This window comes from Kogia breviceps, chromosome 19 (genome assembly GCF_026419965.1).
Source record: "Kogia breviceps isolate mKogBre1 chromosome 19, mKogBre1 haplotype 1, whole genome shotgun sequence".
Lineage (NCBI taxonomy): Eukaryota > Metazoa > Chordata > Mammalia > Artiodactyla > Physeteridae > Kogia > Kogia breviceps.
Window position 1 is genome coordinate 39,604,569 of NC_081328.1, and position 23,412 is coordinate 39,627,980.

A 23,412-nucleotide genomic window follows, 5' to 3' on the forward strand; every position below is an offset into this window, starting at 1 on the left:
GGACAACATTCAAAGCTCTTGGGAAATAGCCATTAACAAAGCAGACAAAATTCTACCAATAGGCCTGTGCTGGGTTGCTAGGTTGAGAATGAATGGCTGACTGGGGCCAGTATTCCGTTTGTAGTTGCTTGTGGGGGTAACTTCCCCTGAGGCCTCACAGCTGGGGGAAGTTCAAAGACCAGGAAGCCACCCAGGGGTGGAGTACGGAAGGGCAGGGACTTTACTGAAATGAAAGTGAAAGCAAAGAGCCTGCATAAGAACCGGAAGAAGTGTCTTTCAGGCTCTGCCGGGGAGACCAAAACTCCAAACTGCAAGCAAGACTAGTTGCGTTGGACCCTGCCACTTTGTGCCAGCTCTGAAGCCTCAGCCCTTGCTAACTGGACCTTAGACCATGATGGTGAGAGGAGGGTCTTGGGGGTGGGGAGAATCAGAGGAATGCTCCTTTTGGCCAGGAATCTACAGGTATCCCAGGGCCTGGCAGGCAACCCTCTCCCTACCCATCTCTTAGACCTGCTACAGGTCTGGGGAGAGACATCTGGGATGACCTCTCAGCTAGGGAGTTGGTCCCCTAATCCATTGCCTCAAGACAGTTCTGTAACCTGCATCTCGGGATCATGAATTCCTTGTGTGGATGTGCATTTTTCTGGAGAAAGAATCCATTGTTTTCATTAGATACTCAAAGGGTTCTGTGACCCCAAAAAGTTTAAGAATTGCTCACACCTTTATCTCCTGAGATCTTCCTCAACAAGTTCCTCCCCTCCTTATATTTCCATCTAAATGTCACCTTGGCCTCTTCAGGGCAAGGGGAAGTGTTACTCTTCTGAGACCTAACCTTCCCCCTATCTGCTGTGGTTGTGGTCCCCCCTTTCCCGACCCCTGATTGCCCCTGCCCCCGCTCGTGCTAGACTAAGCCCTCTGTGGGCAGGTCCTCTGTCTCAGCCTGTTCACCCTTGATCCCTGGTGCCCAGCACAGTGCCTGGCATGCAGTAGGTGCTCAATAAACAGCTGTTGAGTGAATGAATCTCATTTCCCTAGTTTCTTCAATCTTTCTCCCTGATACTACCCCGTCTGTTACAAATATATAGGTCTCTTGCTTGGAAATTTCTCATTTGCCCCTCAAATGTTGAAGGAAGACACAGGCTCTAGAGGCCAGCCTGCTTGGTTCCAAATCCTGGTTCCTCCAATTGTGTGGCCCTGGGTAGGTTATTAGCCTCTCTAAAGTTTACAGTCTAAGCCCCATTTCCTTATCTATTTGGTGGGAATGATAGTAACACTTCCACACAAGAATACCTACCTGCCAGAATTGAATTAAACAATCCCTAAAATATACAGTAAAAACTGAGCACACTGCATGACACATACTAAGTGCTCAATACATGTTCATTATCGTTAATATCGCCAACAATTTCATATCCCCAGTTCCCCAGTTCAGCCACCCCTCACTCCTCCCACCCTGCTAAAACTGCTCTCTTAAAGGACCTTTACACATTAGGAAAGAAGGAAGGTGGGTTCAGGAAACTGTATTATTAAAAAATCACCCTAAATTCATTATTGAGAGACAGAGTCTGTTAATGACATTGTGATGTCTATCTTCCCAGAATTTTTATGCATTTTTATGCATTAATAAATATCGTCATGAATTAAAACATTTTAAATCAACAGAATAGGAATGTATGTATAGGCAGCTTTATATTTTGCTTTTTTTGCTTATTGTGAGCATTTTTTCATGTTAAATGTTCTTTATTAGTCTTTTAATTGCTAAATATTTTATATTTAGCTGTTTCTTGTTGTACATGTAGATTTCTTTTTTTTTCCCATTGTAAACAAGGCTACAATAATCATCCTTGTACGTGGACTGACCATCTCCTTATGATAAGCAGGACTGTTTTTTGTTGCTCAATCTCAGCGGTCATTCTCATGCCTCCTGACAGAAGGCTTGTTAGCAGACCTGGGCACAGCTGTGGGCTCCTCTGCCTTAAACGTGTTGTACTTCATACCTGCTCTCCCTCAGGTTTCACTAGCCCCTCCTCTGCATTCTCCTCGGCTGGTTCTTCCTTGTTCCCCTGATCTCTTAGTGTTGGTTGCCCCAGAAATCAGCCCTTGGACCTCTACGTGTTGATCTCATTTAATTTTGTGACTTTAAATATCTCTGCTTGGATAATTTTCAAATTTATACTCATGGCCTGGACCCCTTCCCTGGATGCCACATCATAGAGGCAACCACCACTCTACGTCTCTACTGGGCATGGTCAGGGCCAGGGCCAGGATTAGGTAGCATGATCAAATATGATATGATCAAAGATCTCAACGAGGCCTACTCTGATTACCCCAGTTAAAACTGTACTCCAATAGTCTCTGTGCTCCCTTCTCTGTTTTTGTCCGTAACACTTATCACTAACATACTGCAGATTTTACTTATTATCTGGCTCATCCCCTAAAATGTAAACTCCACAGGGAAGCTTTGTCTGTTTGGCTCACTACTGTATCCCCAGAGCCTAGAACAGGGCCCGACACATGGTAGATGCCTGATAGCTGATCGTTGCATGAGTGAATAAGGAAGCAAATGAGGGAGGGGACTTTCTGTAGCCCTCCTTTTCTTTTACCTCTGTTTCATCACTCCTCTTCCTTTGTGTCTATGATGCTACCTAATACTGGCCCTGGCCCTGACCATGCCTTCTTTTTCTTTTCTTTTTTAACATTTATTTATTTATTTTGGCTGCACCAGGTCTTAGTTGCGGCACATGGGATCTTAGTTGTGGCATGCGGACTCTTAGTTGTGGCATGTGAACTCTTAGTTGCGGCATGCATGTGGGATCTAGTTCCCCGACCAGGGATCGAACCCAGGCCCCCTGCATTGGGAACACGGAGTCTTACCCACTGGACCACCAGGGAAGTCCCCATGCCTTCTTTTTCTTCTCTGCATTCCTTTATCTTTCCTGACACCTGACTAGGTACCTTCAAAGATCACATTTTTAAGGGCTCTGTCCCTGAATGAGTTCTTCCATCCTCTTGGCTTCTACCATTACCACACACTGTTCTAACCCAGAGTCCGATCCACCAAGTCCTGTCCCTGACACTCTGTGTCTTCAACAGCCTTGACTTACTTTGGCCCATTAGAGCCAAAGTTTTTTTGTTTGGTTGGTTTTGGTTTTTGTGGGGTTTTTTGTTTGTTTTTGGCCACACCACGTGGCTTCCAGGATCTCAGTTCCCCGACCACGTATTGAACCCGGGCCACGGCAGTGAAAGCCTGGAATCCTAACCACCAGGCCATCAGGGAACTCCCCCCATTCGTTAACCTTGATGAAGCTCAGGTTCCTCAACTATCAAATGGGGATTATTAAAATACAAAACATTTAACATAGCACTCATCATATGTCAGGAACTACTTTTCCAAATAGAATTATACATAGGTAGAAATTGCTATTCCCACTTTACAGATGAAGAAACCAAGGCACAGAGAGTTAAATAACTTGCCCATTGTCTTGGCAGTAGTAAGAGAAGCTGAATGTAAGCCCCGGAGGTTTGGCCCCAGAACTTGTGCTCTTAACTGCTATATTACACTGCCTCTCAGTACTGCTATGATGAACACAGAGAGCATGAAATTTTTTTTTTTTTTTTTTGCGGTACGCGGGCCTCTCACTGTTGTGGCCTCTCCCCTCCTCTCCCCTCTCCCGTTGCAGAGCACAGGCTCCAGAAGCGCAGGCTGAGCGGCCATGGCTCACGGGCCCAGCCGCTCCGCAGCATGTGGGATCTTCCCGGACCGGGGCACGAACCCATGTCCCTTGCATCGGCAGGCAGACTCTCAACCACTGCGCCACCAGGGAAGCCCTAGCATGAAATTTTTATCTTAGGGGTGGTTAGGTTCTAAGCTTGGCAAGTAAGGCAGAAGAATGCATGTAGTCAAATGAACCTGAAATCATTAACTCACCCCTAAGTATCCAGAATTTACAGTCTCTCAATGAGCTCAGTGTAAAACGGATCCCTTTTTTTTTTTTCAGTTGAGTACCAGATGGATACTGGCTTGCATTTAGAGACCAAGTTATCATGTTAAGTAAATAAATAGCATGTATAGTTGAATTCAAGTAAGTGACTACAGTCAGCCTGTGTTGTCCTCAAGAAGTCTGTGATAGAGAAGTTTCAGTTGGGAGTTGGAGACAGGAGGCAGTTTTGTGATACTTAAATGGGATGGAGTCCAACTGTGCCGAGCATTTAGCAGGTCCCCAGTAACTACTGGCTCTCTTCCCTTGCCTGCTGGGTCAATGACATTATACCAAATCCTTGGACACCCAAGTCTGCAACCTCAGTGTTGCATCGCCTCTCCAGTCTGTCCCCTCTGTCGCTTTAATACAACATCCGGAGTCTGGCAGCTTTTCCTCTTGAGATGTACTCATCTGTGTGTGCTTGTGCCCAGTGCCGGAGGTTCAGGTCAGCTCCTGTCACGTCTGTGAGAATTAGAGCCACAGATCTGGTCTTGTTTTCCTCACTCCCCGGTTCCTGCTGCTCCAGTTCATCCTGCCATCACTGCCAGCTCTTTTTTTTTTTTTTAAAGTATAGTTGATTTACAATGTTATGTTAGTTTCAGGTGTACAGCAAAGTGATCCAGTTATACATGTATGTATTCTTTTCCAGATTCTTTTCCATTATAGGTTATTGCAAGATATTGAATATAGTTCCCTGTGCTATATACAGTAGGTCCTTGTTTATCTATTTTCTACATAACAGTGTGCATCTGCTAATCCCAGGCTCCTAATTTATCCCTCCTTCACCCCTTTTCCCCTTTGGTAACCATAAGTTTGTTTCCTATGTCTGTGAGTCTGTTTTTGTTTTGTAAGTAAATTAATTTGTGTCATTTTTTTAAGATTTCACATATAAGTGATATCATATGGTATTTGTCTTTCTCATCTTGACTTACTTCATTTAGTATGGTAATCGCTAGGTCCATCCATGTTGCTGTAAATGACATTATTTCTTTTTTTTTTTTTCGGTACGCGGGCCACTCACTGTTGTGGCCTCTCCCACTGCGGAGCACAGGCTCCGGACGCGCAGGCTCAGCGGCCATGGCTCACGGGCCCAGCCGCTCCGCGGCATGTGGGATCTTCCCGGACCGGGGCACGAACCCGCGTCCCCTGCTTCAGCAGGCGGACTCTCAACCACTGCGCCACCAGGGAAGCCCATATTTATAGACTTTTTGAGGATGGCCATTCTGACCCTGTGTGAGGTGATACTTCATTGTAGTTTTCATTTGCATTTTCTAATAATTAGCAATGTTGAGCATCTTTTCATGTGCCTGTTGGCCACCTGTATGTCTTCTTTGAAGAAATGTCTATTTAGGTCTTCTGTCCATTTTTTGATGACCAGATTGCGCTCTTTTCAACACTGTGTCTATCACCTCACTCCTCCTTTCAGAAATCTTCACTAGTTCCCCATTTTCCCACTGATAAACTCTCTGGCTTGAATTTGTTTGTTTGTTTTTCCTTGTATCCATTCACCGGTGGATGGACGTTTTTGAATGTTTTTTTAAACTGTATTTATGAAGCTTTTAAAAATAAATTTATTTATTTATTTAAAGCTATTTATTAAATAGCATTGCCAATTACTAGGTTTTCAAACAATATGTATAATTAGATCAAGATTTAAAGCAGAAGTAAAAAGAGGATGGATTAAAGACTGAATCCAACTTTTATTTTTCATATTTATTTAAAATCAAGCCATCTTTTTCAAATAAAAATCCAGATTTCTGGTTTCCCTTAGAAATGGGAAGATATAGGATACTGAGACCACATTCCATGTGAAAAAACTTGGCTAGAGCCGAGAAGCGTTGCCACTTTAGTTGGGACATGCTGTCTGCAGGATGTAAGGGTCCCCTCCTCTCCATATCACACTGCACCTGCTCCCCTGACTCACTGATGTCATGTAACTGGCCCTGAAAGTCACTGAATATTTCTCACTACTCATTAACCGGCATTATTTGGTCAAGCCCTAGTTTTCCTCTGCTTAAAATAGAGTGAACCCACACTGAATTATTCAATGCCCACTGTAATATGTTCCGGTCTGTCATTCGTTCACTTCATTCATTCACTCACTTCATTCATTCGTTCAACACGGGTTTACTGAATGACTGTTTTGTGCCAGGGACTCTGCTGAACACTTGGGACAGAGAGATGGCCAGGACAGAGTCCCGTCCTCCCCAGTGAGCTCACACTTCCCTGAGCTGACCTTATTTATCAGGCTTCCAACCACAGGGTGAGCTCTCCATCCCACAAACAAAGGTGCATTTATTCCCATCCCTGGTGTCACTCCCCTGCCCATTTGTCAGCTCTCTCTGGATCTGCTCCAAATCACACCCAGCCTGAAAGGCTGCTTGGTACAGCAGAAAGGGTGGCAGTCATGGGACAAGCTGGGAGATGTGGGGTAAATTACTCCCCTACTCTGAGTTTGATTTCTTCACTGTAAAGCACAGATTAAGAGTCTGGAGTCAGACTGCCTAGGGCCAAATGACTTTGGGTGAGTCACTTGACCTCTCTGAGCTACTGTTGCCTCATCTGCAAAATAAGAAGAGGGTGTTTATTTCATAAGGTTGTTGCAAGACATGAGTGGTATGATCCATATAAAGGGCTTAGCACATGTTAGCTGATAGTCTTACGACATCTTGCAACTGTAAGCCCCTACTACTCCTCGAGGCTTCCCTAGTTGTGTTAACCCCTTTGGGACGGTCCCTCCTCCAAATTCCCGTTGTCCTCCACCATCAGCCTCTCCTCCACCATCAGTCGTGTGATTGTGCACTGTCTTGAGTACCGTTTGTTTGTCTCTTTGAAATATTTATTTATTTAGGCTGCGCTGGGTCTTAGTTGCAGCATGCAGGATCTTCGTTGCGGCATACGGACTCTTAGCTGTGGCATGCATGCGGGATCTAGTTCCCCAACCGGGGATCAAACCCAGACAGGCTGCACTGGGAGGACAGTGTTACCCACTGGACCACCAGGGAAGTCCCTTGAGTACCGTTTAATACAGGCCTAAGCACTGGACCCTTTTCTTCCACTGCCTGTGTCGTGCCCAGTACCTCATAGCAGGAGCTCAATCAGTGTTTGTTAAGCTCTAGGTCTCCCGGAATGACCCAGCCCTGGCTGCTGCAAAGGCTCCTGCCTTTCAGAGCAGCTGAGATGGGGGCAGCCAGGCCGGGCCAGTAAAGCCCAGGGCAGGGTAAAGGGGTTGGGTTGTTCTCGGGCTGAGCATCAACTCTGCTCCTGCAGTGTCCAGAATAGCGGCCCCCTTTCCCTGGCTCATTCATTCTCTGGAAAGGCAGGTGGATGTCTGGTTGTTCCCCTCTCCTCCAATAGGCCCTCCAAGCCCTTCAGGAGGAACAGGCCAAACTAAAGACCAGGCTACAGGAGCTGAAAAGGAAGCTCAGGGACAACCCCCAAGACAAGGTAAGCTGGGAGGTGGTATGGCCTGGTAGAAAGAGCTGGGCAGGTCTTGGTTTCACTACTGGCTCTGCCATTTCCTTGCGGTGTGACCCCGAGTGTGTAACTTGAACTCTCTGAACCTGTCTGCTTCTCTGTAAAGTGGGGCTACCTACCTCACAGGCTTGTGTGAGGACCAACTAAGATTTTGTATGTAAAGCGCCAGTACATGCTTGACCCACGTTCATGCACTTAGTTACCCAGCTCTTCTTTCAGTAGTCATCCCTGGCACTCAGCATCAGCGGCATGTAATTGGGGGTGCTTTCCTCCTGGGAGTGGGGCGCTCTCCCAACCCTGAAATCTGCATTAGCCTCTCCTCCCCCACCTCCAGGTCCCATTCCCAGTGCCTGAGGCCACCCTAGTGTTCCGAGGAGACATTCAGCAGGGCAAGGAAACGGGCAAGTCTGTGGTTTCTAACCTGCGGATCTGTTACCCTCTGCCTGGAGGCTCCGCTCTGGTCACCTTTGATGACCCCAATGGTGAGCTCTGGGAAACCTTGGGAGGGAGGCTGGGAGGCTTCCTAAGTACTGACCCTGCTCCCCCACCCAGTGGCCAAGCAGGTGCTGCAGCAAACGGAGCACACGATCGATGTGGAAGGGTTCCGACTGCGGGTGCAGGTCCAGCCCTTGGAGCTGCCCATGCTGACCACCATCCAGGTGACAGAATGGCAGGGCCCTGGGATCTGCACGGGGCCCCATGCACCTGGGCCCAAGGGAGTGGGGTGTGCCTGGGATGACTCCCTCCTGCCTCCCCCTAGGTGTCCAGCCAGATGAATGAACAGAGAGTACTGGTCAGTGGGTTTCCTGCCGGGCTTAAGCTAAGCGAGGAGGAGCTGCTGGACAAGTTGGAGATCTTCTTTGGCAAGAGCAAGAACGGGGGTGGTGACGTGGAGACGCGGGAACTGCTGCAAGGCAGTGTCATGCTGGGCTTCACTAAGGATACGGGTAAGGACCTTGTCGGTGAGGCGAGAGCAGGGGCACCAGGCCACGGGAGGGGAGAGCCCTTTGATGCCAAAGGTCCCCCACTCCCTGTCCCTGCAGTGGCCCAGCACCTGTGCCAGACGGGCCGGTTCACAGTGCCACTGGGTAAGCAGCAGTTCCCTCTGAGAGTCTCTCCCTATATGAGTGGAAAGATCCAGAAGGCTGAGGTAAGTGGGAAGGTGGAAGATGGGGACTGGACCCGGTCACCTGTCTGCCTGCCAGAAACTTGCCCAGGGAAGGATCACAGCCCCGAAACCCCACTGACCTACCCGCCGCCAACCTCTCCAGGCCTCCTGCCCCCTCCCATACTCCCACGGTCGCCACCTGCCCCGACCTCTGCCGCCCCCGACCCCCCAGCCCAAGCTGCACGAGCCCCCGCCCAGCTCCCGGCTCCTTTTCCAGGTCAGGTCCCTGCCAGCGCCCCACTCGGTGCTGGTGCTCAACGTCCCTGATGTCCTGGATGGCCCGGAGCTACAAGACGTGCTGGAGATCTACTTCCAGAAGCCCACCCGTGGGGGCGGGGAGGTGGAAGCCGTGACAGTCATGCCCCTGGGACAGCAGGGCCTGGCGGTCTTCACTGACAAGTTGGGCTAGAGGCCTGCCCTCCTCATCACCCCTGCCCCTCTGCCAAGGTTCTCAAACCAGGCTGGGGTTGGATGCATATACAGGAGAGAGAGATCATGCCGGTCAACAGCAGGAGGGACTATGAATTGTGAAACGCTGCCCTGAGAACAGTAAAAGCGCCTGCATTGCATGACCTTCTTCCTCCTTTCATCTCAAGAAAGGAAACTCGATTAGGCCATGGAAGAAGGCTGGGGGGAGGGAGAAACCCTAGCCTTCCACTAGCAGCACTGGCCTTCCACAAGCTCCCCTTCCCCTCCACTATCATAGGCAACATCCAGGACCCAGGGTTTGGCTTTTTATTGACACAAACACAAAGGCAGCTTCGGTAACGGTAATGGTAACGGTAATGGGGTGGGTACACAAAAGTGAAAATCGCACTTCACACATTTAGGCCTCGTTCAGATGATGAAGAGGCTGAGCCCCTCCCCCCACCTCCCAAGGGCAGTGGCTTGGGCAATAACGCGCCCTAATTCCAGACCCAAGGACAGAGGGACTTAGACCCCTAGCCCCGGGAAGTCCCCACTTTGGTTCCAGTGGCCCAGGTCCTAAACCTCTGCTTTGACCCCCTGTTCCATCTCCCCACCCATGTAAACAAAGTTTGGGGCTGAGTCTGAAAAGCTGCCTCCCTGCTCTGAGGAGACAGTGGGCCTCCGTGACTACATGGGGAGCGTGCTTCGATTTTTACTTTGGTCCCAGAACAAGAGACAGATGGCATTGCCTCTCAGAGCTCTGGCTGGTAAGTGCCACACTTAGCTGCAAGGCTGAGAAAGCTTCCCCGCCTCTTTCGCCTCAACCACCATAGAGAAATGACAGCCCCAGAGACAGGACATGGCACAGGCCCCCAGAGGCTAGGGGTTGCCCCCCCCCCACCGGCACACACACAGATTTTTGGCAGTGCTATGGGACTGGGGAGCAGCGAAACCCCAGCTCCAGCAGAACAAGGAAGGCACTGGGGAGGACGGGGGGAGGAGGTGTGAGGCAGGGACCCCTACACACACAAGCAAGCTTTCCATTGCTAAGGCACTGAGAACAAATCCAGAGAACTCAGTGAAGGGGAGGGGGCTCCATGTCCCTCCCATAGAGTGGGGACCTAAGGGAGCAGGTCTGACTCCCGCCCCTGCTGGAAGAGGCAGAACCCCTGGAGGTGGGGGGAGCCCGATTGTGCTCGAGAAACTGGGGACAAGAGGACGAGGCCTTACGACAAGGTGGGCGCTGGCTGGCCCGGGTTGAAGGGACACTAGGGCGACACAGGGACACGCTGGATTCACACAGATTGGCCCCATATCCTGAGCTGGCATTTCGATTCTTTGGGGAGGTGTGGGGCAGGGGCAGGAGGGGAGACGGGGGGAGGCGGAAGCACAGGGAACAGGACGGGGAGGGACTGGCTAACCTTGGCACAAAAGCAGCACAGCGAGGCCCGGGGAAAGGGTGGGGGCAGGAAGCGGCCGGCCTCCCTCCGACCCTCCCTGTCCCCTTGGCAGGGCCCAGACATCCAAGTGGTCACTCCCCAACCTCTTCAGAGGGCAGGAAGCGGGGAGGGGGAAGCCCTGACTAAAGAGAAAGAACAGGGCAGGGGAGAGGACATCACCGCAGAGACCTTGGGGGGAAAAGAGGGCAGCGCATTGTGATAGAGGATGAACCGCGAGGGTCTGGTGGCCAACAGCACGTGGCTTCCCAGCTTCTCTCCTCCCCGGGCCCTGAGGGTCTCCCAGCCCCCTGCCTAGTTCTCCTTCTCCGGCCCAGGCACCAGGAGGACTTTGCCCACGTTCCTCTTCTCCTGCATCTGCCTCATGGCATCCGCCACCTGGAGAGGAAGACAAAGACTCTGCTCCCAGCGCAATTCGGCCCGTCCAGGGAGACGGCCTAAAGGAGTCAACCCTCCTCCTCCCAGGACTCCTCCCCTCGGAACCCCAGCCTTCACGGGTCCTACCCAGGCCCTCCCTGCAGGGCCATCACACTCACCTTCTCGAAGGGCCACACGGAGTCGATGTGGGGTTTGATGTGGCCCTGGTTGTACAGAGCCACGAGGCGGGTCACCACACCGCTGACCAGCTCCACCTCGCCCTCCAGGTAGCCCAGGTGGAAGCCACACACGGCTCGGTTGGCCGGCAGCAGCTGCAGAGCTGTCACGCTGAACTGATTCCACCATGTGCGCGCCACGGCCATCAGGTTCCGCTTGGGGCCCGTTAGCAAGTTGGCCATTCCTGAGGGACGAGGAGACACAGCCTGTGAATCCAGGTGCCAGGTGTGTGTCTGGATCCAAGCTCATCTGCCCCCTGCGGGCCCCTTACAATTATCCATACCGGCGCCCGGGAGTGACAGGAGAACCTCCCACCTGCTGGCTACCTGGCCCAGATGGACTCTAGCCGACTCAAAGATTGCTCTAAGCTTTATATATTTGTTGATTTTGTTCATTTGGGGTGTGAAGTAGTTTTTTAAATGGAAATGCAACTTGCCCAAGAAGCCCAGGAGGTAGGACAGAGGAAGGCAGACTGGTTGATACTGCATCAGGAATAATCCCCAAACAAGAACACAGAAAGAACACAGAATTTGCTATGACTCATGAACGAGAAGGACAGTAGCTACACCCAGGAGGGAGCAATCTGAATGCAATATCCAGCACCATCCTAACTGTGATGCTTCCTACAGAGCACCAGAGTCTCTGTCCCTTCTGCATTCAAAAGCCCCGGGCCCCTATATCCTACCCCTCAGACCCCATCCTGCTTCCCCTCACTCCCCCTCCAGCCCCGGCCCACTAACTCACCATAAGTGACTACTTTGCCCATGGGTTTGAGGAGGTTGTAGCCCTTGGCCGTATCTGACCCACCCAGAGGGTCCAGGACGATGTCCACTCCTGTCACAAAGTAGGGAGCCCAGGAACAGCGTTAGGATCCATAGATCTGGAGACGCCCCTCCCTGTCCCATGCCATCCTACCCCTTCCCACTCCCTGACCCCACCTTTGGGAGAGATCTTCTTGATCTCCTCAACATAGTCAGTCGTGTGGTAGTCGATGGGGTGTGTGACTCCGCTCTCCTTCAGCACCTCATGCTTGCTGGCTGAGGCCGTTCCGAACACCGTCACATTCTCTACTGTATGGCACAGCTGCAAGGCAGCCATACCCACACCCCCTAAAGCAAGATACTTTCATAAGGAGGGGATATAGAGTCGTCTAGCCACCACTCTCCATTCTCACCTCTCAAGGATCCAGCCCATCACCTTCATTTTGCCTGGGCTCATCTTGAGGCTTTTTCCCATCATCCCATGTCTAATTTCCAAGATTGAGAATTGGGGGGAGGGTGGCTGGCAAGGAGGGGGTGCTGGGCAAGGACAGCACACCAGGCTGGACCTGGTGCCTGAATGTTACCATGGCAACAACACTGCAGAGGCCTCTGGGCACCACAGGCCGAGGCAGCTAGTGTTGCCATGACAACAGTCCAGACAAGCAGCAGGGAAGAGGCCTGGGAGGAGATCTGGGTGGGGTAAGGAAAGGGGATAAATGGAGGGTGCCTGTCACCTGCAGCCATGTGTACCAAGACGCTGTGGCCAGGCCGTAGGTTGCCAAAGTCAAAGAGGACCATGTAGGCTGTGATGTAATTGACGAGCAAGGCAGCAGCTTCTTCAAAGGTCATGGCCTCAGGCATTAGGAAGGTCTGGGCCGAAGGCACAGTCACCTCCTCCTGCCACATGCCTGACCGGATCAACACCATCACCCGGTCCCCTACCTTGAAGAATGGAAAAAGAAACTGAATCACTTTGCTGTACAGCAGAAACTAACACAACATTGTAGATCAACTATACTTTAATTTAAAAAAAAAAAAATGGAAAAAGAGCATCATTCATTCACCCACTGGTAATTTATGACCTTCTACTATGCACAAGGCCCTCTTCCTGGCAATGAAGTAATAGTGCAAGCAGCAGCAGTACTCGTGGTAATGGTTATAATAATAACAATAGTAATAATAATATCATCAATAACAACTTATCTTTATTGACTGCTTACCAACGGCCAGGCCCTATTGTAAGTGCTCTACATACAAACTCAATCCTCATGTCAGCTCCCTGAGGAAGATACTATCCTTATCTCCATTTTACAGATCTTACACTTTATTATTGTGTAAGATCCCTGAATGCAAGAAGCTTACAGTTAGGGCAGCATGAAATATTGGTGAAGAGACCAAACTGTTTTGGTTTTTTAAAAAAAATGGGCTCCACTGTTTACTGACACTATGACATTGGGCAAATAAAAATTATCTAACCTTTTTGAGTCCCAGTTTTCCTATCTGTAAAACAGGGCAGTTAATGAGGATTAAGTAGCAAAAAATCATTCAGTGGTTTTTAGCCTAATGTCTGACACATGGTAAGAACTTCGTAGTGTTAGCTAATAATAAGGACAACAACGATGACAATATCAGAAGCAAGGAAGGAAGGTCACCAATCCATTAACTGAAGGAAGAGGGCTGTATGCTTGCTGTAAGGGCCACACCGAAGCGCAGGTAAAGGTCTCTGAGCTGTTAGGGCTGTTACCTCAGGAGAAATATCTGAGCCGCCACTGGGGGCTCAGAAAGAAGCTTCACCCAGAGACTGGGGGGAGGAGTGATGGCCAAGGAGAGCCACACAATCCCACCTACCAGGAAAAGGCATCCCCCCTCCCCTTCCCCACACCCTCAGCCACCTGCACAAGAGCCTCCTTGCAGGAGGGAAAGGGAGCAAAGGAAACAGAACCTTCCCCTCCAGTTTAACAACTGGGGTCAAGGGGAGTACAGGGGAAAGGGGGCAGTCTCCGGAGGAAGGCCTCTCATGGTCCTCTGAAGAGCATGGAGAGGGAGGTGTGGGTGCTGTTCCAGGACAATCAGTCTGTCTTGGTCCCTGCCAGGAATGATGGGAATTCTGTACATTAATGAGACTTGGGATCCATGGGGCAGGGGGATGGGACTCCCACACATATCCTTTTTCATGTCCACACTCCACTGAGGAGGAGTACTGAGGGCAGAGTAGTACCTTTCTCTGCAAGCACTGGCCTGAGATGAGGTCTGAGGAATGGAAGCATCCCACCCCGGGACTCAGGACTAGCGGACTCAGAAATAACCCAGGAGACCGGGGGAAAGTGTAGTGATCAGTCCAGGTGGTGGCCAGTCGCAGATTTGGCCCAGAACAAGGTCCACTTACCCAGGCTAATGCTCACCCCTCAGCCCATTACAGGGCAGGCCCATGACCCTTCCCCAGACCAGATATCAGGAGGGAGGGCAGGCTCTCCCCTCTGAATCCGGCCTCTTACATCATATTCTTACCCTGGACAGGATATCCTGTATTTACGAAGCGGAAAGTGTGGGGAAAAGAGGTCAGGTGGTTGGCCTTCAGCAGTAACATGAACTATTACTCCCCCAACCAAAAAAAAAAAAAAAAAATCCTTAGCACCTTCTTAGAGTAGGATTATTTAGAAGTCAGTGGAAAGGGTGGGGCCAGAGCTGACTCCACGGAGAAGCCCTTTAAGGAGGAAGGAGACGTATGCCTGTACAATAAATCCAAAAATTCCAGCTCTGAGCTCTGGGACCCGCAGGTCTGGCAAGAAGAAAGTCTGCATTTGATGAGTCTCTCTTGCAGGGGCCAGATTTGAAAAGAAACCCCTAAACAAATGACGTGCAAAGGCCTCACCCCAAGTCTCTCAAAAAGTTGGCCATTTGAAACTCTCCGGTGCCTGGGGCTGTCGCCAAGATTAATGATAAACAAAAAGGAGTCACAGACCGGCAGAGCTGGGCCAACCTGCTCACGGTGCCACACCCCCCTCCCCAGTCCAAATGGGCACCGGCCCGGTTTCTGAGTAGAGGGTCCTCTACGAGAAGACAGAGGTGGGTTCCGCCGAAAGTTCCTAAGGGCATCCCGGGGTCGTGGTCCGCTGGCTGAGTCACCGGAGGAGGAGACAGTGCAGTCACGGGAGACAGAGATCCCAAGACAAAGATCCAGACACCCAATCTCGGCCCCCACCCCACCCCGTCCCCACTCCCACCCCCACCCCCTATCAGACTGGCAGTATAAAGCCGGTGCGCGGGAGGAGGGGGTGGCAGACTCCCTCTCCTCCATGATGGGCGTGCCTGTCTCTAAGGCCCTGCTCTGGGAGGGGCCGCCTCACACCCCCACAGACCACGGGGCTGCATGTGACTAGGGCTCTGGCACGGCCCTGGGACCCCGCCCAACCCCGACTACATAGCTCTTCAGGCTCCCTCGCGGGAAAAAGGTACCGACCGTCTCTCAGAGTCAGACCACAATTACCCGCGGAGTGTTTAGTGGGCAGGGGTACAGGATAGGTTTCACGGGTGGTGGGAGGGGGCCTAAAGGACATTGTGCGCATGCGCATAGGCTCCTTATTGTTTCCCCACCCACCCAGCACCAGCACCGTTTCGGGGCGGCGGCCACAATTAAAATGTTTGGGGAGGGGGCAATTACTTCATCTCAACCTCCCACCCCCAAATATAAATCCAGTTCTCCAGGAGCCTCAGAGCACAGGCTCCTTTCCTACGTCTTCCATGCCCATCTACCCGGGTTCGTGCCAGTTTCGCCCCGCTCTGCCACACCTATGGCGCCCGCCCACTCGTGCCCCACTGCCCCGTGGCCCGCGCAGCCTCTCCCTGCCCTGCCCTGGCCCGCTCACCTTGCGGTCGTTAACTCCCTCTCCCACAGCGATCACCACGCCCGCGCCCTCCATGCCGGGAGTGAGGGGCAGCGGCGGCAGCCGGTCGTACAGCCCCTGCCGGGCCATAAGGTCTGCGAAGTTGAGCCCGCAGGCCTTGACGCGCAGCGTCAGCTGGCCGGTCCCGGGGGCCGGGGGAGCGGCCGGCCGGGTCTGCAACTTCACCTTGTCGTAGCCACCGAAGCCGGTGAGCACCAGGCAGCGCAGCGGCGGCGGCGAAGGGGCGACGGGCCCCTCGGAGGCCGCGGGTGGCTGGGCGTCGCCGGCTGCCTCCGCCTTCAGGAGCTGCGAAGAGGCATCTTCTCCAGCCCCTGCCTCGGCCGCCGCCACCACGGTGGCCTCCTCGGCTACCTCCCTCTCGGCGGACATGGCTGGGACGCTCGACGTGCGCTCACAGCTGGACCGAGAGTGCACCGCTGGGGAAGGCGGGGCGCGAGTCAGGACTTGCTAAGGCTGCGGACTCGGAGTGGGCGGGGTGGGGCGCCGGGACGGGGGCGGGGCCTCGAGCGCGGACTTAAAGGGCCAGGGCCACAGTGCAGGTGCGGCGCGAGCGCGAGAAGTGGAGAGGAGGCGCTTATTGGGTACGGGCCCACGCGAGGTCCTTCTTGGGATCATGAAGACTGCGAGTTAATTTACTTATTTATTCATAATAATTAAGCTAAAAATATATTAAGGGACAGTCTGAAGGACGATCCCAAAACCTGAGCTTACATCAGATGTGGGGAGCCAGCCACCTGTGGAGCGGAACCCAACCAAGTTGTTCCTCAGGCTCTGACACGACCCATATGAGACCCATTCTTTGCTTGCAGTGGCAAACTTGGAGCAGGGTGACCGAGCCATCTGACTTTGTTAAAGCTCTGTGCTTCAAGTGTCCTTTCTGTAAAATGGTGACGGTGTTGCTTGCTCTATTTAATCTTTACAGGGTAAAGATGAAATTAAATCGAGTATCCTCTATTTAAAGAAGCGCTTTTAAACGGTAAAAGATGCCATGCAAATACAAAACAGAGGTTTGATTATTGTTAGACTCCGAATCAAGCCTGAAATGACTTTAGAGCTTGACTCTGGCTCCAGCAAGGCTGTCACCCTGGGGCAGTCCTATCTTCCTCTTCTTTGTCCCCGTCTCCGTCTCCCCGAAGCATCCACCAGAGGACGCAGCTTCCCCAAAACTTTCCACCCTGCGCTTGGCTGGAGAAACTCAGTCCTTGCTTCCCTGCTCGCCCGCGGTTAAATCACCGCAGCCCCAGGCCAGGCCGTCCGTTGCCATGGGAACGGAAAGCCGGGGCGTCACCATTGTCCGGGTGGGTGTGTTGGAGTCCTTGCCTATACATCCCCAAGACTCCCTGCTGGGACTTCAGAGTGGGGGAGGGAGACCGAACCAAAAAGACGCCCTTTATCCCCCTACCTTCTCGCGCCCCCTTCTGTTCAGAAAGTGGATGGCTTCCCCCGCCCGTGTCCGCACTAGCACACAGGCGTTCACGCGTGGTACGCAGAAGGCCCAAGCCTCGCGCTTGTGCAGCTCCCACCCTACCCCTCAGAACTTTCCCCGAAGTCTGCCCCTCCCCCAACCCTAAGGAAGTCAACTCATTCAAATAACCCGATCCAGCACGTCCCAAACCCGCAGGGGCCCGTTAGACCACACCCGCGCGCTAGAACCCTTCTCCTGGGCCCCAGTTTCCCCAGGGCTCCGCCCCGCTCCTCTGGGCCCCGCCCCCAGGCAGCGCGGGGCGGGAGGCGGGGCCGGGGGCGTGGCCGCCGGGCTGGGGGCGGGGCGCAGGGGGGGCCGCGGCCCCGGGCGGGGGCTCGGCGCGGGCCCGAGAGATGCCGGTGTCGGCGGCCCGAGCGGCTGCAGCTGCAGCGGCGGGGGAGGCGGCAGCGGAGCCTGGGAGGGGGGCTGCGCGGGGGGCCGGCGCGTAGCCGGGACTATGGAGGGGCAGAGCGGCCGCTGCAAGATCGTGGTGGTGGGGGATGCGGAGTGCGGCAAGACGGCGCTGCTGCAGGTGTTCGCCAAGGACGCCTACCCCGGGGTGAGGAACCGGCGTCTTGGGAGTGGGGCGCTGAGGCCGCGGGGGTGGGTGACTGGGGCCTGAGGGACGGACGGAAATGGGTGCTGGGATAACCAGGGATCAGAGAGAGGGGCTTGGAGGACTGGGGAAAGCGTTGGGGTTTCTGAAAGGACTGCAGAGGTTTGGGGTGGGAGGCATTGGGGAGCAGGGTGAGATGAATGGGGTTTGGGAGAACCGGAGGATCCCGGAGGGGGCGCTAGGGGAATGTCGGGGGTCCTGGGCATTGGAGAGGGGAAGAACTAGGGCCTGAAAGGACCGGGAGGGGGTCTGGGAGCCTAGCAGAGATTCCGCTGAGGCAGACGCTCCCGGGATCTCCCCTTTGCCCAACACCGGACCAACTTGTGTCCTCGGGCTGGGCTGCACGGGGTGTGGGAATGAGGAGGGCATTTGTCTGGGGTGAGGACTGGAGGATCTCATCTTGAGCCATTCGTGTCTGCAGAGTTATGTCCCCACCGTGTTTGAGAACTACACCGCGAGCTTTGAGATCGACAAGCGCCGCATTGAGCTCAACATGTGGGACACTTCAGGTAGCCAAGTCCCTCGGGGTCACCCTGACTTCCAAGGCCACCACCCTGCTCCCTCCCTGGGCTAGACCCTTAGGCTCCAGGTCAACCCAGCCCATCCATCCTATTCTAGGAGGAAGGAAGATTAATTTTCTGCTTAAAGCCAGGAAAACTAGGCAGAGCTTTCAGAGACACATAGAAACCTTGTCCTGAAGGAGAAAGCCCAGTATCCCATCCCCTCAGCTCGATTCTGCATACCTGGGAAAGTTGGGAAGGAATGGTTTTTATTTGGGAACATGTTTCTTAGGAGATAGGGCTGGGTTTAGGAAAGACATTTAGAATTTCTTTCGCGGGCAGGAAACTGCTTCTCTAGACTGAACTATAGAAATCTGAGATCAAGTCCCGGGAGTGGGGGAGGGCTCTGCCCCTGCCCCTTCCCCTACAAAAAGGAGGGGTTTTTTGCTTTGTTTTAAATTTTTACTTGGCTGCCCTGGAGAGCTTTAGAAGATGTCTGTCAAAGCCCAGAAAGCACATGCAAAATTTTGTGAGAATGTTGAGAGATTTCATGAGCTTCTCAAAGACTCAGAAAAGATCAAGAATGATTACTTTTAGAGAACCCCCTAGGGAAGTGGAGAGCTGTTTTCTGCCATCTAACCTCCCCTCTGTCTACTCTCTTCCTTGGAGAAACACAGACTCCTTGATGGGTATTAATACCTGCTCTTTTCCATTCTCTGCTCAGAATCCCTTGACCAGGATTGCTAAGGTCTCCCATTCCCTTCCAGGCCTTCTGCACACTCAGGACCCTCGTCTGTCCCCTCCCTCCCTGTCTTCTCTCAGGTTCCTCTTACTATGATAACGTCCGGCCTCTGGCCTATCCTGATTCGGATGCTGTGCTCATCTGCTTCGACATTAGCCGACCAGAAACACTGGACAGTGTCCTCAAGAAGGTGGGAGCCTAGGGAAGCAGGACAGCTAGACTGGGGGGGACCAGAAAACACATGAGCCAGGAGGAGGGAATTACAGCTGAGCGTGGCCCTCAGGGAGAGTGTGTGTGAAGCTCTCACCCTTCCCAATCCCCCCCTGACTTCCTGGAAATCAGTCCTCAGAGCTGGATATGGCATCTGGGGGAGATGGGGGACAACAGGGAGAAGTACTCAAGGGACTTCTTGTCCACCCTCCCCATCTTCTTGGGTGTGGAAGCCCCAGATGGAGAGGATAGGAATGCTGCTGCTGGAGCTCAGGAAAGCCCTGTGGTCTCCTCTCCAGGCCCCTATCTCCATGAGAAAAGCCCATGGTGAATGGACAGAAGTCGGCTAAGGCAGCCCCAGTTCCCAGTGAGGGGAAGGGAGGGAGGGATTGGTCTGTTCCCAGGAGCAAATTTGGAAAAGGGGGTGGCAGACGCTTCATGGCCACTGAGGTAGAAGCAGGGCCCCACCCCTGCCCTCTCCTCCCTTCCCTTCTCCCACACCGTTCCTGCTTTCAGCCCAAGCCCACCACTCTCACCTCCTTGCTTACTTACATGGGAGAGCCCAGAGAGGTGCATGGTTTCTGCATGATGTGAGCAAGGATTCACCCTGTGCCACCTTCTACCCCTGCATAACGCTGTTTTCTTCCTCCAAATAGTGGCAAGGGGAGACTCAGGAGTTTTGCCCCAATGCCAAGGTTGTGCTTGTTGGCTGTAAACTAGACATGCGGACCGACCTGGCCACACTGAGGGAGCTGTCCAAGCAGAGGCTTATCCCTGTTACACATGAACAGGTGGGACCCTTGATCTCTGACTTAGTCCCAGCCTAGACCTCTCACCTCTGCCCCTCTCAGCCTCTGTTTTGAAAACACCCTATTTGGCTAATCCCTTGCCCTGGCCTCTGACCTGATCCCTTGACCCCCACCCCCACCCCCCTGCCCTCAGCTTCCCTGCCCCTTGCTGAGCTGCAGGCTAAGCCCTGTAACTCTCTCCACTCACTCCATCCTTCCAGGGCACTGTGCTGGCCAAGCAGGTGGGGGCCGTGTCCTACGTGGAGTGCTCCTCCCGGTCCTCTGAGCGCAGCGTCAGAGATGTCTTCCACGTGGCCACAGTGGCCTCCCTCGGCCGGGGCCATAGGCAGCTGCGCCGTACTGACTCACGCCGGGGACTTCAGCGATCTACTCAGCTGGCAGGACGGCCGGACCGGGGGAACGGGAATGGGACCGGAAACGAGGGCGAGATACACAAGGATAGAGCCAAGAGCTGCAACCTCATGTGAAGGGCCCCGTGGGCAGACTGTGACGAGGGGAGGTGTCGGCACAGTTGTCCCCCTGCTGGACCCCGGCCTCCTGACCTCCTGACTCTGGCTGGGACTTTAGGGTGGGCGAGTGAGCAGTTCTCCTGGGCAGGGAAGCTGGAGGCAGAGGGTACCGCCATTCCCCACATCCTCATTCAGCTCCTCTCCAAGGCAAGTTGAGGGAGCTAGCAGAACAGGCATCTGGGCTGGGAGCTGAGATGGGGCCAGGGGGTTGGGGAAGCTGGCATCAAGCAGTGATCTTGGTTGAGTCTCAGTATATGAAGGGTGCCTTCTCTCCCCACCTTCAGTTCCCATATCCTGGTCCTGGCTTCCTTCCCCAAGGAAAGAGTCCATTCTCTGACCTTCCCTCTTCCTCTCCTCTCACTTCTACAGCTGTTCTCACTCATCCTAACCTCCAGGCAACATGCACTAAATTAAAAAGCAAGTTGAGAAGCCTCTCCCCCGATTTACCCACCAGTCTTAGCTCCCTCCCTCCCTTCCCCCAAGAGTCCCCAAATAAAGCCCATGTCCATGGAAAACGACTGTGGCTTTAGTTTTGTTACTTTCTAAAAAAACCAATCTACCAGTCTCTAGCAGCAGGAGGGAAAGTTAGACTTCAGTAAGAACTTCCCTGTCGATGCCCACAGATGGAACAGAGGAAAAAGCTATGGGTTGGATCAGTAGTGTCCTTTTAGGAGCCAGAGGTGGGAGAGAGAGATATCTTGGGAATATTCATGTCAGTTAATGAGCCAGGCAATCCTAAAGCCGTTAGGGGGTTTTAAAGTGGACTGATGTGCAATTCATGACTCAGCCCATCTGGGACCCCCTGCTAATGTGGGAAGGGTCCTGCTGAAGAGGTCCAGGCCCCTTGCTCACCATGTCCAGCCCCAACTTGGGATCTGCTGGTGCCCTGGGAGCTGTGGGTATAGGGAGGGCATCAAAAGCCTCCACATCAGGGTGACCCTGTACAGAGTGGTTTCCCAAGGGAACAGTAGTTTGATTCTGGGGTCTCCTTGGAGGCTGGGGCAGGGGCTCTCTCCCTCTTTCCATCCTGAGCTCCTTGATGATTTTGGAGGGAGCACAAGATGTGAGTTGAGGGTCACACCTCCCCAACCCCCTACATAAGGAAAGACGGTGGAGGGGCCGGCCAGAGCACTTGTTGTCAGGAAAGACAGTGCTGGTCTGTTTTCTCCGGAGTCTGGTTTCACATTGTCCTGTATTCCCTCCCTGGCTCTGATCCCACTGGCCTCTTTTTGGTGACATTCTCCCCCAGGAACCATCTATGGCTCTCCCCTCCCCCAGCCCCAGCCAGTTCTTCAGACACACTCTGAGAGAGAACACAGACCTTACCCCCCCATCTGCTGGGATCCCCACCTAATTCACAGCCCATCTTTCCCTCATTCATTCAGCAAATGTGTACTGAGCACCAATTGTGTGCCAGACACTGGCTTGGGATTCTGAAAGGACCAGTCTCTGTGCTCTGGAGGCCAGCCCGGTGAGGAAGAGAGGTACCTCAGGTGTGATGGTTCCTTGGTTGTGGAAGCTCCTTACAGCCTCAGAAGCCCATCCTCTGAGCCAGGTCCTTGAGGGTTGAAGAGGAGTTTGCCAGGCAGGGAAGGGGTAGGAAAGGCACTCTGAGCAGAGGGTACAGCATGTGCAAACACGTGGGGATGAGGAAGAGCATGGCACGACGGGGGCTGCCATGGCAGGGAGGGCGGAAGACAAGGCTAGGAAGGTACAGGGAGGCCGCTGCAGGGCCCACAAAGGAACCAGGGCTTCATTCTGAGGATGTGAGGCAGCATGAGGGATTTCAAGCAGAGAATGAAGGGACCAGATTTGGTTTGTGGATAGATGGTTATCTGGATGAGGTGATGGGGGGCTGGGGTGGGGGTGGGGGGCGCAGGGAGGGCATCTAGGGGGTTTGGCTCTGTGATGTGTCATTTAAAATAGCTTCTCCCTCAGGACTTCCCTGGCGGTTCAGTGGTTAAGACTCTGCACTTCCACTGCAGGGAGCGCGGGTTCAGTCCCTGGTCAGGTAACTAAGATCCTGCATGCCAGGCAGTGTGGCCAAAAAATAAACAAATAAAATAGCTTCTCCCTTCCCTATGCCAGGGCCCAGTCTTGAGAGGAAAGGAAATCCCCACCCACTCCTGGCTCATCAAACACTCCTTATCCTCCTTCTTCCTCCAAGACCCTGTCCTGGTCCATCTCAGCCAATCTCCTCAAGGATTTCTGGGACAGCTTCAAGGGCACCGGGCACCCTACTCTCTTAAACTGAGACCTGGTTAGGGGCTGACTCCAAGATCCTCTGCAAGGATACTGAGTCCTGGATTGAGGGTGCTGGAGAGCGCTGGGGCTCAGCTAGGTGGATCTCAGTCTGGTCCCAGAGGCCTGACATACGACTGTCTTGGGATTTTTGTCTGTGGCTTCTCATCTCCACTTTGGACTTTGGTACAAACCAGGCTCCAAGTACGGAGTGTAGGGCTTCCCTGGTGGCGCAGTGGTTGAGAGTCCGCCTGCCGATGCAGGGGATGCGGGTTCGCGCCCCGGTCCGGGAAGATCCCACATGCCGCGGAGCGGCTGGGCCCCATGAGCCATGGCCGCTGAGCCTGCGCGTCCGGAGCCTGTGCTCCGCAACGGGAGAGGCCACAGCAGTGAGAGGCCCGCGTACCGCAAAAAAAAAAAAAAAAAAGTACGGAGTGTTTGCACCCCGTCTCTTCTCCCAACCTCCCTCTCCTGCCATGCTCAGGGAATGCAAACACGTTTCAATATTTGCCTAAAACAAACATAATTAGGAAGATAAATCAGCTGGAGGAACCCCCAAAGTTTAATACA

The 23,412-nt window shown here is 53.2% G+C and overlaps 3 protein-coding genes across 3 annotated transcripts; 2 read left to right on the forward strand and 1 right to left on the reverse strand.

Annotated features, from left to right (window-relative positions):
• The first annotated feature begins 236 nt into the window (after positions 1-236).
• Positions 237-9,194, forward strand: IFI35 (interferon induced protein 35). Its single transcript, XM_059048287.2, has 7 exons — positions 237-397; positions 7,338-7,427; positions 7,792-7,939; positions 8,010-8,116; positions 8,218-8,404; positions 8,501-8,607; positions 8,843-9,194. The coding sequence occupies exons 1-7, from the start codon at positions 392-394 to the stop codon at positions 9,032-9,034; spliced, it is 837 nt and encodes a 278-aa protein (XP_058904270.1). The 5' UTR covers positions 237-391; the 3' UTR covers positions 9,035-9,194.
• Positions 9,195-9,346: 152 nt separating this feature from the next.
• Positions 9,347-16,254, reverse strand: VAT1 (vesicle amine transport 1). Its single transcript, XM_059048280.2, has 6 exons — positions 15,712-16,254; positions 12,580-12,787; positions 12,023-12,193; positions 11,829-11,918; positions 11,027-11,268; positions 9,347-10,868 (listed from the first exon to the last, which is right to left on the reverse strand). The coding sequence occupies exons 1-6, from the start codon at positions 16,117-16,119 to the stop codon at positions 10,785-10,787; spliced, it is 1,203 nt and encodes a 400-aa protein (XP_058904263.1). The 5' UTR covers positions 16,120-16,254; the 3' UTR covers positions 9,347-10,784.
• A 1,303-nt stretch (positions 16,255-17,557) lies between these two features.
• RND2 (Rho family GTPase 2) lies at positions 17,558-21,119 on the forward strand. Its single transcript, XM_059048298.2, has 5 exons — positions 17,558-17,774; positions 18,253-18,340; positions 19,154-19,263; positions 19,940-20,074; positions 20,293-21,119. The coding sequence occupies exons 1-5, from the start codon at positions 17,673-17,675 to the stop codon at positions 20,557-20,559; spliced, it is 702 nt and encodes a 233-aa protein (XP_058904281.1). The 5' UTR covers positions 17,558-17,672; the 3' UTR covers positions 20,560-21,119.
• The last annotated feature ends 2,293 nt before the right edge of the window (positions 21,120-23,412 follow it).

Bases quoted from the DNA above. Each gene is read 5' to 3' on its own strand.
- VAT1 (XM_059048280.2), bottom strand. From the start codon at position 16,119: ATGTCCGCCGAGAGGGAGGTAGCCGAGGAGGCCACCGTGGTGGCGGCG. The intron at 12,788-15,711 runs GTGAGCGGGCCA...CCATTCTTCAAG, and splicing joins AGGGAGTTAACGACCGCAAG to GTAGGGGACCGGGTGATGGT. The intron at 11,269-11,828 runs GTGAGTTAGTGG...CTCGTCCCTCAG, and splicing joins GGGCAAAGTAGTCACTTATG to GAATGGCCAACTTGCTAACG.
- RND2 (XM_059048298.2), top strand. From the start codon at position 17,673: ATGGAGGGGCAGAGCGGCCGCTGCAAGATCGTGGTGGTGGGGGATGCG. The intron at 18,341-19,153 runs GTAGCCAAGTCC...GTCTTCTCTCAG, and splicing joins CAACATGTGGGACACTTCAG to GTTCCTCTTACTATGATAAC. The intron at 19,264-19,939 runs GTGGGAGCCTAG...TCCTCCAAATAG, and splicing joins TGGACAGTGTCCTCAAGAAG to TGGCAAGGGGAGACTCAGGA.
- IFI35 (XM_059048287.2), top strand. The intron at 8,117-8,217 runs GTGACAGAATGG...GCCTCCCCCTAG, and splicing joins CCATGCTGACCACCATCCAG to GTGTCCAGCCAGATGAATGA. The intron at 8,608-8,842 runs GTAAGTGGGAAG...CTCCTTTTCCAG, and splicing joins GAAAGATCCAGAAGGCTGAG to GTCAGGTCCCTGCCAGCGCC.